Below are 17,434 nucleotides of genomic sequence, written 5' to 3'. Positions count from 1 at the left end.
AACATCCTGGGAGCAGGATCCTCTTGGTTGCAAAGTGCAGCCTCGATGCTCAGGGACGAGGCTGCTGGGCTCGGTAAGGCAGCCAGCACCAAAGCAGGGACATCTCCCAGCTGAACATCTTGGTCTGCATCCCCTTGGGTGAGCGCTGGTCACAGCTGCAGGAACAGAATCTGCTCCAGCTCCTGGGGAGAGGACAGACTGCAAAGGTGACGATGGCACATCTGTTGGCATGCTCGTGGCCACTGAGATACAGACTTGCGCAAGAACACAGCAAGAAATGTAGTTGTACTTCATTGCACAAATGATCGACTCCAGTGCATAATGGGCTGCACTCATTGCTCTTGCCAGCAGGTGCAATTCCCACTGCAGACAATAACATTTGCCTATTTATGTCAAGCCCTGATTACTGTGTCATATGTAAAGCAGGTCTTTCTTGCAAGGAAAACAAGGGGAGGAGGAGGGGGAGAAAAATCAGCTGTGACTCATCCAAGCCAGTGGTGCGATAGCAGCCTGAAGGAGCCGTGCTGGGCTGGACACCAGCTGGCTGCTGCGCCCTGCAACAGCAGGCACGAGCTCGGCCTCCTGCTCGGCCTTTTTCTTGGAGAACGGGGAGCGGCAAGAGCCCGCGGCTCGGGCTGGGTGCTGCCCTCAAACCGTTATGCTGTCAAAACGCATCCACGGAGAACAGAGATACCAGCGGCGCTGCGGGCTGGACGCGTCCCCCGGCAGACATGGTCCTGCGCTCCTCTGCTAACGCGTCTCCTCCACCTCCTCAGCAAGGACGCGGGGAAAGCTGGCGGCGAGCACACGGGTGACCTCCAGAGAGCCCACAGCGCCTGGAGCCGCGCCAGCAGGCAGCTCGGCAGAACAGGCTCCCGTGGCTGCCAGCAGCAGGCTCCGGTGGTCAGCAGATTTGTTCTCCGGTCGTCACTTGTCCTTGGGCTTTCCCCAAGGACAAGGCTGGGCTGCGGCGATCGGTTCTCCTGGTGCTTTTTGGGGCTCAGGTCAGGCAGATTTACAACCTGCTGCTGTTGGGGGTGCATCCCCGTAGGGCACACGCCGCCATCGCACCCTGAGAGCGAAGGGAAGGAAGAAGAGCCAGAGCTCTCAGGCACCGCTGCCTGCCTCACAGCACCCAGAGCTAGAGACCTTTTTTGGGTGCTGGCACCTACCAGCGAGTCCCCGGTCCCAGCTGCTGCCAGCCCTGCACCAGAGAGCAGGATTTGTGCGCCCGCAGCCCCGTTCTCAGACACTCCTCTCCCCCAGCTCTAGGACTTTCTCCTCCCCTATGCGTGCTGCAGGTTGAGTTTCCTTTCACCGCTGAACTTCCACATGGCCCATTCCCAATGCTCTTTTCCTCCTGAACTAAAATCACCCCTCCATCCCCCTGCCCGCCTCCCTCTCTTCTCCCCGTTGCCACCAGCTCGTCGCAGCCTCTCCAAGCAGGACCTGAACGGTGATTTTCCTGCTCAGCGCAGTGACTGCAATGGCCCCCGGGCTTCACCCGCGTCCCTGCTCAGCCAAGCCAGCCCAGCCCCAACCCTGCCACCTAATGACCCTCCATTACCTGCTGACACACAAAGCATCTCTAGCCCTGCTTCTTTCCACTCCGACCATATATAATCCTACCTGTAATTCCAACTTGGGCCAACGCACCCGTCTGCCTCCAACCTATTGCCTCAGCTGTCTCCTACACAAAATCCCAAGGAAATCCCTCCACTGAAGATCAATTCAGGCTCCAAAACGCTGACCATAGACCAGGGCAAGTTCTGAAACCAGAAAATGCTTTATTGGAAAGGTACAAAAAAAACAGTCACTGCAGCTAAATTTACAGCAATAAATTACGTTGTGGCTTGTCAAGAGAAAGTAATGGACACATACACAGGGCTATTCGCCTTACAAACAGGAATCCACATTGCTTGGTATATCAATAATTTATTTTATAATAAAAAAGCAGCACAAAAATAAATATTGAAATGAAATTACTGAGTAACCACAGAGGATAGAATGAGCTGGTGATAAAAAACAACTTAAAACAGAAGACTTCTATCATTAAAAAAATGAAAGCAAGTATCCACCATCTACGGAAACACCCCAGCAGACTGAAATACAGACGAAGGAAAACAAATCCACATTACAAAAGTTTTTCGGTTTTGTTTCTTTTTTTTTTTTCTTTTTTCTTTTTTTTTTTCTTTTTTTAAATAAAAACAATCATGACAATGAATTTAAATGATTCGAGAGAGAAAAAAAAGAAAACAAAAAAAAACAACAAACAAAACCAAACAAAAATTAAAATGCCACCTTCTTGTCCTCCCCGCGTCTGAGCCATCCCATGGGCTGACCGCCCCGCGGCATCGCGCCCGGCCTGTCCCCCGCCCCGGGGCTGCGGTGTCACCCAGGTCGCTAAGCTTGCTCTTTGCGGTCTGTACATTGGGCAAGAGCAGAGGGCTGACTCGCTTCAAAGGGACGCGGAGCTGCCCTGGAGGGAAGGGTTCCCCGCTGCCAGCACGGCGCACACAAGGCTACGGGGACAGCCACGTCCCCCCTGCTCCCCGGTGGGTTCTTCTCCTGCCTCCCGCCCAGGTCACGCTGCGGATGGGGAGCAATAACGAAGAAACGAAGCACAACACAAAACCACCCCAGGCCCGGCGGAGAGGATTCCAGCGCCCAAACCCACAGCCCCGCGCTCCTCAGCAGGGTGGGGGGACACGTTAAAGGGCAGAGAAGGGAGCCGCGGCATCCAAACTGCGGCAGCCAAGAGCCAAGCGAGGGGCAGGGCTGGGGCAGCTCCCCACGCAGCTCCCGCCCCACGGGTCGGGCTGGCAAGTGCAGGACGGAAAACAAAATAAAATAATAATAGAATAAAATAAAACAACCAAACAGCAACAAACCGAACTCCAGAGGAATGCAATGCACCAACCCCAAGCTGGAGGGTCCTCCAGGGTGGAGGAGCTGGGCCTCCAACGCGGACAACAGCTTTTCGGGTCATTCCTCCCTCCACGTTACCTTGCGATTCTGATCCCTCTGTGGAAGTTTAGCCAGGACATTTCATTCCCCTCCAGGTCACCACCCAGGGAGCCCTGGACTGGCAATTTCTTTTAATAAAGATTTACAGTATCAAACTTGGAAAAAAAAAAAAAAATTATTATTATTATTATTTTTGTTGCTTTTTTTACGAAAAATCTGTACGATAAAATGTATATAATTATATATTTATATATATATATTTCTCTCTCTTTAAATATTTCCATGTGGTCCTTATGGATATCCAATATGGATTACCTACCATGGCTATGGTATCAACAGCTTTAACAACACCCAGGCCTCTTGTTCTTTATCGAGTGACCAGAGATTTAAGTGCCTAGCGGCACTGAACTAGCAATCACTTGGACAAGCCTTTGGCACCCTTCCAAGAACTGGAAAAAAAAACCCCAAAAAATAAGAGAAATACTTGGCCACAAGGGAAGTGCCACGTAAAGATATGTTTCTCAACTCATTCCAACAGCAAGAAGACCTCACGGAACAAAGTTCAACCTCCGTCCCCCTCAGTGCGACTGGTCTGATCTCCCCGGCCGGGGGGGTCAAGGGCAGCCAAGGGTGTTCCTATCTAGCCAGGAATGTTACGGAGCTCTGGAGCTGTTTTAAAGACTGGAAGCATTTGGGCATTTTCAAGTCAACTGGCCTTTTTTTCATCAAGGTTTTCATCTCAAGCCCCAACGGTGCCAGGAGGCTCCATTTCGCCCGTTTTTAGAGGCACCTGTAAGGTCTGGGAAAAGTTTCCAATGTTTGTGAGCTGGAGAACATGAGAGGACCAGGAAATGACATTAACATCTTTCTCTTCCTCAGCTTCTGCTGTGGGAGTCGATAACTGGTACTGATAGACAGGACATCCATCTGCCCGCTCGGAGACGGGGAGGGAGTGGAGGAGAAATGAGGTAACGCCAAGTGTCACCCACACTCTACGTGTTGGAAAAATCACTTGAAGGAAAGTCCCTGCTCCCCTCCACGGCCCGTGGAGCCGGCAGGGGGAACGAGCCACCGGGAAGCCTTTCAGCGACACCCTTTCTGGCTCACTAAGGTCACGGATGTCGAGGACTGAACGAGAACCAAGGCTGAGGTTTCTCTTTTCATTAACCTATTTCTCAAAGGACCCTCGTGGGAAATCCAGAGACTCCAATGACAAGGTGAAAAAAAACAGAATTAAAAAAGCAAGCTAACAACTTCTTCCAATGACAAGTAGGGCTTCACTACATTTCTACAAACTTACTGCCATTCAAGGCAAGACAAAGCCTCAAACAACAAATTATACTGGGTGTCGGATGCCAATTCACTGTCCCCTTTGCAACAACTGTGGCACTTGATTACGCTCTTTCAGTTCAAAACGCTCATGAGTTCTCCGTGATCTTTGTTTTCTGTTCTGGAGCCCAAATCCTCTAAGCTCTGCCCCTCATCTCAAACCTCAGCAACCTCATCTCACCTGTGTGAGAACAGGCATCGTCCATCCCACAAGTCTCTGACCTGCCCTGCGAAACTCACAGTCCCTTTTCTTTCCTACTTCAAAAAGAAAAACAAACAAACAACAACAAAACACACAAACACCAACATAGCTATTTTTTTTTCTTTTTTTTTTCTTTTTTTTTCTTTTTTTTTTTTCTTTTTTTACAGTGACCTGGAAACATTCATCTTTCCATCATCTCTCCTTTTGGCTTCCCACCTCCTGCCCATTGCCGAGCCAGAAATCCTTCTCCCAAACCACTGCTCAGAGCCACACGAACGACTTCTCCATCCCAACCCTTCCATCCCCTACACACACCGATCTTCCGTCCTGCCTTCCGCGCGCCTCTCGGGACAATTCACCCATCATCCCCGAGAGAAAGCGTCAAGTTTCAGGGTCACGTTCACACAGGCTGAACACCGAGGGCTGTCCACTGTGCTCTTTGGATCCCAACTCCAGCGCCTGATGTGCTACAGAGAGGAACAGACTCTTCCAGCTCCTGTCCCACCTCCCCACAGCCCTTCCCTGGTCAAAGACTGGTGAGCCCAGCGCTCCGGCTGGGATGTCCATCGCTACACTACCAATGCTTTTGTCAAGGAGGAGGTTCTGCAACTTCTCTCCTCCCGTCTGAACGCTATTTGCCCTCTAGTTACGCTTCAGTGCTTTAAAAACATCTTCCCGAAATGCTCTGCACAAACCCCCTTCTCATAGTGCTGATCCCAGCAGAACCGGCCCACCTTCTCGCCGACAGTTCTGCCTCCACCTGCTCGCACTTGCAGCATTTCTCCTCCTCGTCTCCCCTTCTCCTCCCCACCACACGGCTCTTCACAGCATCTACTGTGCCTCCTTCCCTTAAGCTTCAGTGAATCCAGAAAAAAAACCAACAAAAACCAAAAAAAAAAAAAGTCACCATTTCAAGACCGCGGATCTTTTGGAAGAAATAAACTGCATAAATATACCCAATTCACAGGCACACCTTAGGGAAGGAGCTATTGGGAAACTTGGGCTTGGAATAAAGGAAGCTGCGATGTAGTTTATAGGCCACACAGGTAATGGGGCATATTAAAATATGTAAAATATATATTTTTCCATATTTTAACAGCATAGATTGAAAACAAAAGGTTACTCCTAACGGGTGTGGTCAGACCCAAGCATTAGTCTCCAACGTCCTCCCGCTCCCATCCATTCATAGCAGGATGAAATCTAATCCAAGGAGCCTATAGCCCTGCCCTTGTAACACCAGATGGAAGAGGGGAAGGTGGGGGAGACCCTTCTTACGGGGAGTAGGATGCCACTAAAGGAAACTCTTTTTTTTCCCATACATTCATCTCACACGATGATTTCTACGGTCCATGTGTTCCTGGCTCTTGAGCATCATTCACAAAGACTCCGAAGGCTCCTCAGGTATCTTCTCCCAGCTGGAAAGCTGCCCCACGGCTGAGAGGGGTTTGGGGAGGCAGGGGGAAGGAGGAAGCGGATCTTGCAACTTGTACTGCGTACAGAGCTCAAATCCTGGACACGAGAGCTCGATGGAGCCGCTGAGTCCGGACAGAAGCAGCCAGTTCGGTTCTCTTTGTAGGTTTGGTGGGTTTGTTTGTGGTTTTTTTCCTTCTCTTTTCTTAATTTTTTTGCACTTTTGGAAGAGAATTGTTAAAATGCCAATTCTTGCCGTGACCAAGGACTCTGGAACAATGCATAAGAGCCTTCTCCCCTCCCCTCTGAAAGGCTGCTAGTTCCCCCCCCCACCGAGGGCACTAGGACGCTGCTGAAAACGGCACAGAACTGGATGAGATTTCGGCTGATTTCACGATGGTGATGACACTGGTGGTGGCAACTTTGGTCGGGGTAATAGGCCCTCGCGCCACAGTACGAGCAAAGGTCTGGAGTGCTTCGTACTTGGAGCGCAAGGCGTCCAGCTCTAGCTTCATGCTGCTGTTTTCTCTGGCCAGCTTCTCCACCTCTTGCTGCAGCTCGACCCGCTGCCTCTCCAGCTCCTCTTTCTGAGTCACACGCTTGATGCGGCAGCTGGCAGCGTAGCCCCGGTTCTTCAGCGTGCGCCTCCGCTGCTTCAGACGGATGACCTCCTCTTTGGTGAGACCCCTCAGGTGCTGGTTCAGCTCCCGTACGGACATTGACACGAGTTCATCATCACTCAGCACTGGGGCATTCTCTCCTGACTCCTCCTTTACCTGTAAATACCAACAGCACAGGGGTAGCAGCAACCCGACGTGGACGGGATGCTCTGGACAGCAAAGAGACACGCCACCCCTCAGCAGTGTGGCACCCCTACCTGGAACACAACCCCAAAGCACCGTAGAGGGCACGTGCTCCACTGAGACATTTGGGTTGAACACAGCAGAGACCCAAGCACTGCTGTCATCTGGGTTTAGGTCACCCTCTTAAGTCAGAGAAAGCACTGAGCCTTACACACCCAGCGTGATTTTTTTTAAGGAGATACATGTGAAGCAGACTGAAGCCCTTTGTGTTCCTTTGTCAGGACCCAGAATTCAAACCAAATGCTAACGATGACACTTTTTCCCGGGATTATGCTGGGAGACCAGTGCAGTACCTCAAAAGCAGAACAGCCACTTGTATGCAGGGTTTAATTCAGCATTTTGTGGCTTTTTGTTGAAGACTGTTCATTCAAGTACTGCACAAAACCAAAACTGCTTGGCTAAAGGACCACGGTCTGATTTGGTTTTCCTGGAGCACAGGCCAGGCTCTGAAATTACATGAGAGACACCAAGGCCTTTTTATCCAGCAGGTTTGCTGCCACAGAACCTTTGAGACACCACCCTTTTATCTCTTCAGAGACTGCAGGACACCTGGAATGAAGAGCCAAGACACTGAAAAGAAACTGCAACACCACCTGCACAGACTGCCATCAATATGGTGTGCCAGGCATTTTCCATGGATATGAAAGACACCAGCTGGACACGTCCCTTTTCCCAGTGCCTCTAAGGGCCTGGGAGCACTGGTTTCAGGATGCTGCCAAGACCTGCTATAGTAAAAAGTCTCTTGGATAGTAACCGGGATGCACAAGCCTTCACACCATCCCCGAGACTTTACCCTTCTCTCTGGGTATTGTCGGTTTTGGTCTACCCTAACTTTACATATCAATAGTGGGAAGTTGTATGGACATCCTCTTGTGAGTCTAAGAACGAAGGACAGTCACGTATGGCTGTGTGACAGCCTCCCCGCCACCCAGCATCGCCCGCTTCCCTACCTTTAACGCCTTGTTCGGTTTGGGATTAGTCGTCATAACCTGAGCACAGTCTTCCGGACAAAACCGCTCAGAAATTGCAACTGGAAAGAAGAAAACGAGATTTTCAGGTTATAGTCACCTCAGAGATGAAGGCACCCAACACACTGTCCAAACCCCCAACTCAACCACCATTGAAAGAAACAGCCACACAATTGTTTAAAACTGATGTCTGAATCCATCCAAGTGTTTACCCCATACAGTGAAAAGAAATTTGCATTGATGAGTGCATGACTTTCTAATGCTAAAGACTTTGAGTTTTGCTGTTAACTACAGCAAGATGAAGCAGGGAAAACAGGGCAGGGATGTGGGAAAGGACACCAGCTCTCGTTTGCCAACACCATCCATCCACTGCCTTGCGATGCGCAGCCCTTCCCAAGGGGAGCGCGGCCTCCCGGGCCCAGGCACTCGCTCACCTCCCTCCGGAGGAATCCCAGACGCTTCAAACGGCCTACTAGGGATTGAATTAAGAGTTACCTCCGCTCATAAAAGGCGCTGAAAAGCCACAAGACAACAACTCCCTTCGTTCTTATTCTGATTATTATTAACCCGGCTCCAAATTGAATCAGCAACCCAGAAAGGAGCTGCCTGGTTTGTAACCTGCTTTCAGTGCCGTCCCCACCCAGAGGAGACGCCACCAGAAAAGCCAAACAACAGAAACAAAAGCCCCCCTGACAACAAAGCAAGGCAGGAGTTCGCTTCTCCCAACCCACCAAGACTGTTGCTTCCCCATCCTCTCGGCCCCAGGCTGCGAGAGCTGACCTGCCTGATGCTTCTAGTGACGTGGAAGCATGTCCACGCTGACACAGACCATCCCCTGCCGAGACGCTGCCCTTCACTCTCACCTTAACCAGCGACTACACCTCTAACACCAACACCTCGCAGAAAACCCACCTGCCCGCGCCTCCACGCAAACCCTTCGCCCCGCGGTGATGGCAGCACGCGGGTCCGTCGGGTACCTACCGCGAGAGAGGTGACCGCAGCCGCGCCACCATCACAGCCTCTGCCTATCGCTCCCCAGCGGGGAGGGCGCGAGGTGCCGGTCCCCCCCGAACGCAGGGCGGCTTCGAGGGCTGCGCACCCCCCGGCACCGCAGAGCCCGTCTGGCGGGAGTCCTCTCTCTTCCCCCGCCTCTCCAGCCCAGCCCAAACCCTCCCCATTTCCACGTCTGCATCGTGTCACACATCCTAATCATTCATGAAAAATCCAGCCAAAGCATCCCAAGCATGATTCCCTTCTGATAGTTGCCATGGTGACCTTGGGAAAGTAGCCAACCCGGAGACAGTCGCCATGGAAACAGAGAAGCCCAAAAGCAATAATGACTTCAGGTCATGTCTGTGCAAAGACATCACGAGGTCGTCGGAGAGTAAACAAACTCATTCATATCTGCAAACAGGGGGAGGCGGGATGTGGGGGGGACACAAAGGTGGGGTGCGGGGGCCAGCGGGAGCCATGCGGGTGAAGGTGCTGGCTCAGCCCGCGCTGCTGTCACTTCAATTTTATCAGTCAAGACACCTCATCGTCACACGACTTACGTAAAAAAACAAGATGAAGAGCATGGAGGAATAAAAGAAAAAAACAATCCCGTAAGTGCAAAGCCGTGAGATACTATCCTAGATATATTAGCGAGTACATTTAGGTGCCTCCTCTATTTTTAAGCTCCAGACAGCACAGCTCTCCATGTCTGGAGGAGGGACAAGGACAGTCGCACAGCACACAAGCCAAGATGCTCCGTGATGAATGGACCACTTACAGCAACTGGTGCGTGCTGCATTTTCTAGAGCATCCCCGAGTCCTTCCCTCCTCTCCTCCAGCACCAAACCCCACCCTGGGCACAAATCCAGCAGCCCCTGCCTCCTCATCACCGGGGCTGGACATGGGGTAAGGGAGCGAGTCCCAGTCCCCAGCAGCCACCTTGGAGGGACGGGGATGCTCCTGACCTCTGGCTGATGCCACACTGGGTGTTTTGCACGAGGGCTGGCTGCGGGCAGGATCTCCTGCGAGCGCAGGCGTCTCCTTGCGCCCCAGCGCTGCCCTTTCGCCGTCCATCGCTTCCCCTCCGCGCCGGGCGTTCGCCGCCCACCCCTACCTCCAGGCCGGAGGCGCAGGCGGAGGTGTTAGCACGGAGGAGGAAGGAAAAAGCTCCTCGTCCTGGCGAGTTCGGGAGAGCAGAGAGGCTGCCAGTGCGTAAAGGAAAGGGCCGGCAGCCCCCTCCCTGCAGACGCAGAGCGCGTCGGGCCGCGCAGGCAGTTGGTGCCATAGTTATGCAGTGAGTCACCAGCTGTTTACAGAGTTTGAGAGCTCACATTCCCACAGCATCAGAAACTCTTCCTTCCCTCGGCATCCCCCTCCCTCCCCGGCCGCCCCCATCCCTACAAGGAAAGGGGCACGCTGCCGTCCCGCTGGCGGCACTCCGCGCTGCTAAAAGCGGAAAAGGAAAGTCAAAAAGGAGGGGGAGGCCGACGACAGACCCGTCACACCCACCGATTACACAAAAAGCCTTTTGATCCTCACCCAGCCTGGCTTCAAAGCGCTTTCTACGCCAGCCGATGGAAAAACTGAACAGGGCCGCTCGGCTGCACACAGATGGAAAGAAATGTAAGATAGCATGGAAAAGCAGAGGTGAGGTTGTCTCTGGTGGGGGTCAGCATGTGGGCTTATCTGCCACCCCCAGCAATGCTCCAGCTCCACCTGACCGAACCCCTTCTGGTCACCTGTTGCTCCATGTCGTCAGAGGAACATCTCCTGACCCCGCACGCTCCTCGGGGGAAGGCACAGACACCCTTGTGCTCAATACAGGGTCTTGTGCCGCACTTGTCTCGCCCCGCACGCAGCAGCATCCTGGATGGGCCAGTACCCCTCTGACATGGGCTCAGATCCGTCCTATCGAGGGTGGTGAAACACTGGCCCAGGTTGCCCAGAGAGGTGGTGGATGCCCCATCCCTGGAGACATCCCAAGCCAGGCTGGACCGGGCCCTGAGCAACCCGAAGATGTCCCTGCTCGTGCAGAGGGTTTGATTAGATGAGCTTTGAAAGTCACTTCCAACCCAAACCATTTTATGATTCTGTTGCACCAGCGACAATGTGCCAGAGCTGCTGCTGGCACAGAGGTGAGCAAGGAGACCCGAGGCACTGTCAGGAATCGTGACGTGGGACCCCCTTCAAACAGGGGTGGGAGATGGGGGTCTGCCCTGACCCTAAGGGCAGGATTTGGTAGCACAAGCAGAAGCAAACAGGCTTCAGTGATGCAGTCAGACACGAGTGCCAGGGCGCGTCTTATCTCCGCATCAGGTGAACCCTCAGGTGTGGTCCAGGCTGCGCTTGAAACCAACAACACTCGCAACCCTCACCAACATCTGCATCTCCCCGCTTGCAAAATACTTCTCATCAGGACTATCTGGGACTGCTCAGCTACCAAAAAAACCAACTAATATCAGCACAGCATCTCCCGTGGTTAGAAGGTAAAACCCCACAACACAAATCACAAACCATCCTGCAAACATGCCATACCCATCAGCGTCCCCTAAACATGCTGCACAGGGGTCTTCTGGGACCCTGCCTGCGATTTGATTACTAGAACCCTTTTAGTCTTTACCCTATTCCTGCCCTTCTTTTCTTAATTGTATTTGCCGCATCACAGCTAAAATTAGGAGCTCAGCTTTTTGGAACAAGGACCGCATTACATCTCTGTTCTCTAAGCTGTACAACACACTTTGAACGCTACATAAATAAAGCGGCGAGTAGTAATACACCAACTGTAAGGGGCAAAGGCTTTTCCAGCGCAGCTCCACGCTTGTATTTAAAGCAAGTGTTTTGACTGTGGGTTGCATAAAGAGCCCTTGTAATTCTGCAATGAAGTTACCCATTCAGAGCCTTGCCAACACCATCTCCCTCTCTCAGACCACTCCTATGCCCCTTGCAACATCCTCCCAAAAACCTGGAGGTCTCCAGCTGACATCCCAAGCCTGATGGTCTCAGCTTGGACCACCTAGAGATCCCCAGCTCCTTTACTTTGCAAGAGGAAGAGGGCAGAAAGCCTGACTCAGGCAGAGGTAGGACAGAGCTTTCCACGCAAGGCTTGCAATTAAGAAAGAAAAACATGCCAGAATGAGATTTCAGACTTTCCACGCTACAGGGCTTTCAAAGCGCATTATGCATTAAGGAATTACTATAAAGTCACCGCCGACACCCAACAACTGCGGATGAACTCGAATTTTAGAACTCTTTCTACACTGAAAGACAACCCTGGCCAGAACATGAGTGCCTGGCAGCCAGCCCTGCTGGTGTTTAGCTTTCATCCTCAGACACGTACAGCAAGCTGAAAACATGCAACCCTCACCTTCAGCCAGGCCAGCAACGACTTCCAGAGGGCAGAAAAACAGAGTAAGGTTCAAGCAGCGATGGGGATCTCTGCCATCGCGTCTCAATCCAGCACTGGCAGTTACACAGGGAATACTCTACTCATTCCCAAACGCAGCGATATAAATCCCAGGCAGTCGTTTTAGTAAAGTTACCCAAATTTCTCATTCATCCACAAGTTATTCCCAGCTCCAGAGCGCTAGCCAAACAGATGTGCATACCAAGGATAACGTCAGAGCTGACAGGTGAAGGCAACTACAGATGCTTAAATCTTCATCACCATGCCTCTGCCGCTTGCAGGAACGACGCGGATTCCCGGCACATCGCAGCGTGGTAGGCAGAGCACCCTCCCTCTCCCCATCATTCAGAAAGCCATTCTCCTGCTCTGACAATCTTCACACATCCTGCAAGGCAGACTGACGCTTGTCACTCATTTGTAAGGAGAACGGGGAGGGACAGGCTGATGGTGTGAATCAGAGAGCAGAAGCATATGCGAGGCAATATATTTGACATGAAGAGAGAGAAGACACAAGGAGGGGGTGAGTCACTGTTTACTGTTCTAGAGGAGCTCCACACAGCCCTCGCCCAGCTGGCCAGTTTTCCATTTCCCTTATGGATCGGAACCAGCATCCAGCAGCAAAGAGGAGATTCAGGAACCTTCAGAGAGCATCTGAGAGCTGCCAGGACACAGCTCTCTGAGGCGCTCTCTGGGGAAGCCTGGACATGGATCAGACAGTCTTCAGTGGTTTGGTAAACAACCTAGTCAGATGCTGCAGAGAGCCTGTGGTTTGGGAGAGGAGGATATGCAGTACCAGGAGGGTACGCTTGCGTGTCACCTCAGAAACTTCATGGAGTAGGTGGCTGGAAGAGAAAGGTATGTGGCAGACGGCCCCGGCACTGACCAGCACACAGCGCTTTTTCCACCAGGCACTTAGAAGTGCAGTGACGGAGCTACACCAGAATTACACCTCAGCATCACTAGCCCAGAGATGCAGCTCCTACAGACAGCCAGACTGAGCCGCAGCGTAGCAAATAACTTGCTCAGATGGACCTTGGGGCAGAGCTGGGATTCTCAACTTGACTGCTCCTGACCCCACATGCCAGCCAATGCATCAGGCATCTTCACCGACTGCTAATAATGGAACATATTGGCATCGCTATTCAGAGTCCTTAAATATTGCAAGGCACTGAGATTCGCTACACAACCTGCCCCTCCGCTCAGGAGCTCAGCAGCAGGGCAATCGCTCTCGTTCCTGCCTTTTCCCCCCACCAAGTCCGTGTGTGGATGGTCACAGAGCTCCGCGCTGCTTGCGGTGGCTTCATGTCCAGAAGACTCTGTGCCTGAGTTTGAAGATAGCCTGAAACAACAGCTCACGCAGAAGTGGAAACTGCCTGCTCATCTCTACAGGGTGCTGAGCCTGAAACTTCCTGATAATTGAAAGTGCTAGCACCACTCAAGTATTTCACAGCTGGATGTTTACAAAAATGATCAGCGAGTGAGCTTATCCCACAAATCCCGACTGCTGCGGGGGCCAGTGCTCCCAGCTGTCCTTTCTTTGCTTCCCAAACATCTCACACAGCTAGAGATTTTCAATACCAACTTCTGCGGCGCATTCCATGCCATTAATCATCTTCCAACGTTGATGGAAATCAGTGTATCGAGCTGATCTGTATTTTTCCCTTTCAGGAGGCACACAGCGGTACTGAACTCCTTTGCCGCAACAGATTGCCGAGACGGGCGACGGCACAGAAATGAGATAAAATATGACAAGGCACGCTGTCCTTGACAGGCGAGCAAAGGGAAAAGAGCTAACAAATTTCTGCTTCTGGTTCAGAAACACTTGCCAAGCAGGGTACAAACCTGGCGCAATATAGCCTGGAACATCTAATAGCTCAGGTGCAAAGCCCTGACAAGCTCAGAGCTGCTGAAGCAAGCGGGGTGTCCTGACAGAGAATCACTGCACGCCCCAACCTTGCGGGAATCGCCCCGTCGCCGCTGGACCGCCGGTCTGGCACCTCCGCCGCGAAGGAGCGGAGTTATCGGCGGTGCCGCGCAGCCCTGCGCGCTGCCATTGGGCAGCCGCGGCGTCCATCAGCCCTAGGAAGTGACTGCACGAGGACGGCTTCTCCGCAGGCAGCACCGCGGACACACGGAAGGAGAGGGGGAAAGCAGAGGAACGCGCACCCGTTTCACCAGTGAGCAAAAATAAATAAGAATCACCAGGTAATCTCACTCGCTGCTAAACCCTGACGGCACCGCGGTGCAACGTGCTGGGCTGGGGCGCGGGGTGAGCGCGGCCACGGACAGGGCTTATTAAGTCTGAAAGTGTAAGAAAAAGGCGTGCAGCTTTCCGGGGAAACACTTTCCTCCCTCTGCCTGTGCAGTCCCAGCTCAGCTTTAGGACTATGCTGGTGACGGAGGGGGCAGCCAAGTGAAAGTGAAAATGGAGGCCTTTCCCTTTTCTGTAACAACTTTGCCCGAAGTGGGGCTCGTTCCTAATTTGAGACCTCATGGCCTGCTTTTGGCAGAATCTGTAAAGTAAATCCTCCGCGGAGCAGCCCACGAGGGAGGGGAGCGGGCTCTCAGCCTGAGGAAGAAGAGGAGGAAAGTCTTTCTCAAACAGACCCAGCCACACTGGGAGAGTTTGGAGATCTCAGTTCCCCTCGCTTGTGGCCTGGATGTTCCCCCGCTGCCTTCGCCGGCGCTCAGATGAGGCTTCCCCCACCCACCCCATTTCTGACTAAATCCCCAAACTGCCCCGCGCCCACCAGTCACACGGTAGCACCCGCTCCCAGAATGTCCCCGTCGCCTTTCCTCCCACCAGCATGTCCCCAGGTCACCACACAACACCCCACTCTCAGGGCTTACCCCATACACGCACCCCTCCCGCCAGCTCCGGGACCAGCCTGAACGCACCACGTACCCCTCCCTCTTTAGACCCAAAACAAGAAGCCGTGCTCCAGAGAGATAACCCCCCGCTCAGCCCTTAACCCCCCCCGCCTCCCCAGCCCATCCGCCGGGGAGCGAGGAGCCCAGCCGGCGTTTGCCACCGGTGGCTGCTCCCGCCCGATAAGGCGGGGCGGGGAGCGGCTCAGCGCGGTCGCCACCGCACCGGGGCCACCGCACCGGGGCCACCGCACCGGGGCCACCGCACCGGGGCCACCGCACCGGCTCCCTCCGTACTACAAAAGCTGCTATTTTTAGACAGCGGAGCGCGCGGCGTCACAACAGGTTTCCTCACATGTATTTTAAGAACCATTGAGAGGCAGGCAGCGCGCTCAACCCCGGGGCGGGGAGGGGGGGGAATAAAAATAATAACAAGGAGAGGAACGCACCGCCCAGGCGCGGAACCGCCGTCCCTTCCCGAGGGGTCCCTCAGCCCCGTGTCCCCACGGGTGCGGGGGGAGCCCCGTCGGGCCCGTCCCGCGGGCGGCTGAGCGCCGCCGGCCCCGCGCGGGGTGTGGAGCGGTGGGGAAGGTGTGACCGCGGGTCCCGCCGAGCCCCCGCCCCGCCGCGGCTCCCAGGGTGCTCGGAGGCGGCCGGGCCGAGGTGACGCTCGGCAGCGCGGCCCTGCTCCCCCCGCCCCGCGCCCCTCACCGCCGGGCCCCACGTGTGCGCCCGGCCCGGTGCGAGGGGCGGCGGCACCACGTGCCCGGCGCGGTGGTGACTCAGCACTTTTACCTCCGCCGCCCCGCCCGCCCGCGCCCTACCGGACCCCACCGGACCGAGCCAGAGCGGACCGACCCGCGCCCCCCCCCCCCCGCCTCCCTCCCCAAATCGGCGGCAGCGCGCGGCCGCACGCCCCCCTCCACCCCCCCCTCCCCAGCTCCACCCCCCCGCCCCGCCGCGCCCGGGCGGCTCCTCACCTGCGTGCCGGCGGGAACGCGCGCCCGGGGCGGGGGCGGCGGCGGGGGGCGGCGGGGGGGGCGGCAGGGGCGGCGGCGGGGGCGCTGCGCGGCTCCCTCCCTCCCTGCCAGCGAGTCCCGCGGACAACAACAAGCGCGGGGCGGCCCCCTCCCCCCCGCCGCGCCGCCGACCAACCAGCGCCCCCGCCGCTTCCGGCATGGCGCGTCACGGCCGCGCGTCACCCGGCCCGGCCCCGCCCCGGCGGCGCCGCGTCACCTCCCCCGGCCACGCCCGCGCGGTTCATTCATGGGGAAGGGCGCGGGGAAGGGGGCGGGGCGTGCATGGCGCCGTCACGGAGGCGCCTCCCGCCCCGGTTCGGGGTGTGCGGCGCCGAGCACCGGCCCCAGGAGGCCGTGCTCTCCCCGGGCCCTTGGGGACCCCTCTCCGAAAGCTCCCGTTTAGCCCGGAGTGGCCCCGGTGGAGCGGGGCGCGGTGCGGTCGTGGGGTTTTGTACCTTCACGCGTGAGTGGGTGTGCAGGGGGTCGGGGCAGGCGGCGGTGGGGGAGCGTGTCCTGGACACCGTGAGGCTCCCGGGGGTGCTCAGAGGCTGTGTTAGTTCTCGGGCTCCACGAGGTGGCCGCTGGCAGGGTTTGCTCTCCTCCGCCGGGCACCGGACCAGCTGTGCCCTGGCATCGCCGGGTCACAGAGCCCACCCGGGGCCCAGACTTCCCCCCACGGCAATGCTGCAGGGCCAAATCCTGCCCCGGGGCCAGATCTTGTGCCCAACGCTCACTCTTTGCTTGTGCAATTGTGAGACATGCTAACACAACACCTGACCCCAATGGGGTGAGAGATGTTACAGACCTTGGGAGCACCCAACAGTGATGAAAATGCATCCAAAAATGTAATAACACAGGTGGCTGACCCAACCCAATGGCCTCCATTAAAACTGGGCTCTCTTTGATTTTTTTGTGTTCATGACTATATTAGAAAGTCTGTGTCAGCCCTGTGCAATTCATGCTTTCCAGCCTTGGGCCCAAATATCCTCATTGGAGCAGACCTAGGGGCCATAGTTGAGGCTTTTAAGTAAGACCCCATCTTTCGCTGCTCCCTTTGCACAATGTGAGTTGCAAAACATGGTGACCTGCACACCTGCCACAGCCTCACGGGTCTGTGCAGCCAGAGTGAGCCCTGGCTGAAGTGAAGCTCAGGGCCACGCACCTCCCTGTTGTTAAGAAACCCCTATTCTTTTTTGGAACTGAGCTAATGAGGTTGCTTACACCTCCCAGGCGCGGGCATAAAGCTGCCGCCCAATGTGACTGCAACAGCGTTGGCCTCCACCTCTCCCAGATTTGCAGACTCTGGTTGAAAACCTGCCCTCAGCATGGGGATGGGGGGAGCTCGGGGCTGGAAAGTTGATTTCAACCATCCCTGTGGTCCCCACTGATGCCTCTGAGGTGTGTCTGCAGGT

The 17,434-nt window shown here is 54.9% G+C and overlaps 1 protein-coding gene across 5 annotated transcripts; it reads right to left on the bottom strand.

Moving 5' to 3' along the window:
• Window positions 1–1,915: 1,915 nt before the first annotated feature.
• On the bottom strand, window positions 1,916–16,195 carry MAFK (MAF bZIP transcription factor K). Of its 5 annotated transcripts, none has more exons than XR_013922853.1 (4): window positions 15,984–16,195; window positions 7,722–7,801; window positions 4,814–6,684; window positions 1,916–3,416 (listed from the first exon to the last, which is right to left on the bottom strand). XR_013922853.1 is itself a non-coding variant. In XM_080353668.1 (3 exons), the coding sequence occupies exons 1-3, from the start codon at window positions 16,180–16,182 to the stop codon at window positions 6,250–6,252; spliced, it is 714 nt and encodes a 237-aa protein (XP_080209794.1). In that variant the 5' UTR covers window positions 16,183–16,195; the 3' UTR covers window positions 1,916–6,249. The 5 variants fall into 5 exon arrangements, 1 of the variants encoding a protein (XP_080209794.1); XR_013922854.1 differs by having other exon boundaries at window positions 1,916–3,122; window positions 5,233–6,684; XR_013922855.1 differs by having other exon boundaries at window positions 1,916–5,352; window positions 5,818–6,684.
• Window positions 16,196–17,434: the final 1,239 nt, after the last annotated feature.

Source organism: Nesoenas mayeri (genome assembly GCF_963082525.1).
Source record: "Nesoenas mayeri genome assembly, chromosome: 15".
NCBI classification, from domain to species: Eukaryota; Metazoa; Chordata; class Aves; order Columbiformes; family Columbidae; genus Nesoenas; species Nesoenas mayeri.
The sequence above is the reverse complement of the archived record's forward strand: the minus strand, read 5'-3'. Positions and strand labels throughout refer to the sequence as shown.

What these genes read in the sequence shown, in the direction of transcription:
- MAFK (XM_080353668.1), bottom strand. Translation starts at nt 16,182, where the DNA reads ATGCCGGAAGCGGCGGGGGCGCTGGTTGGTCGGCGGCGCGGCGGGGGG. An exon ending in GCGTTCCCGCCGGCACGCAG is followed by an intron (nt 7,802 to 15,983) that starts GTGAGGAGCCGC and finishes TCTTCTTTCCAG; the next exon opens with TTGCAATTTCTGAGCGGTTT. An exon ending in AACCGAACAAGGCGTTAAAG is followed by an intron (nt 6,685 to 7,721) that starts GTAGGGAAGCGG and finishes TGGTATTTACAG; the next exon opens with GTAAAGGAGGAGTCAGGAGA.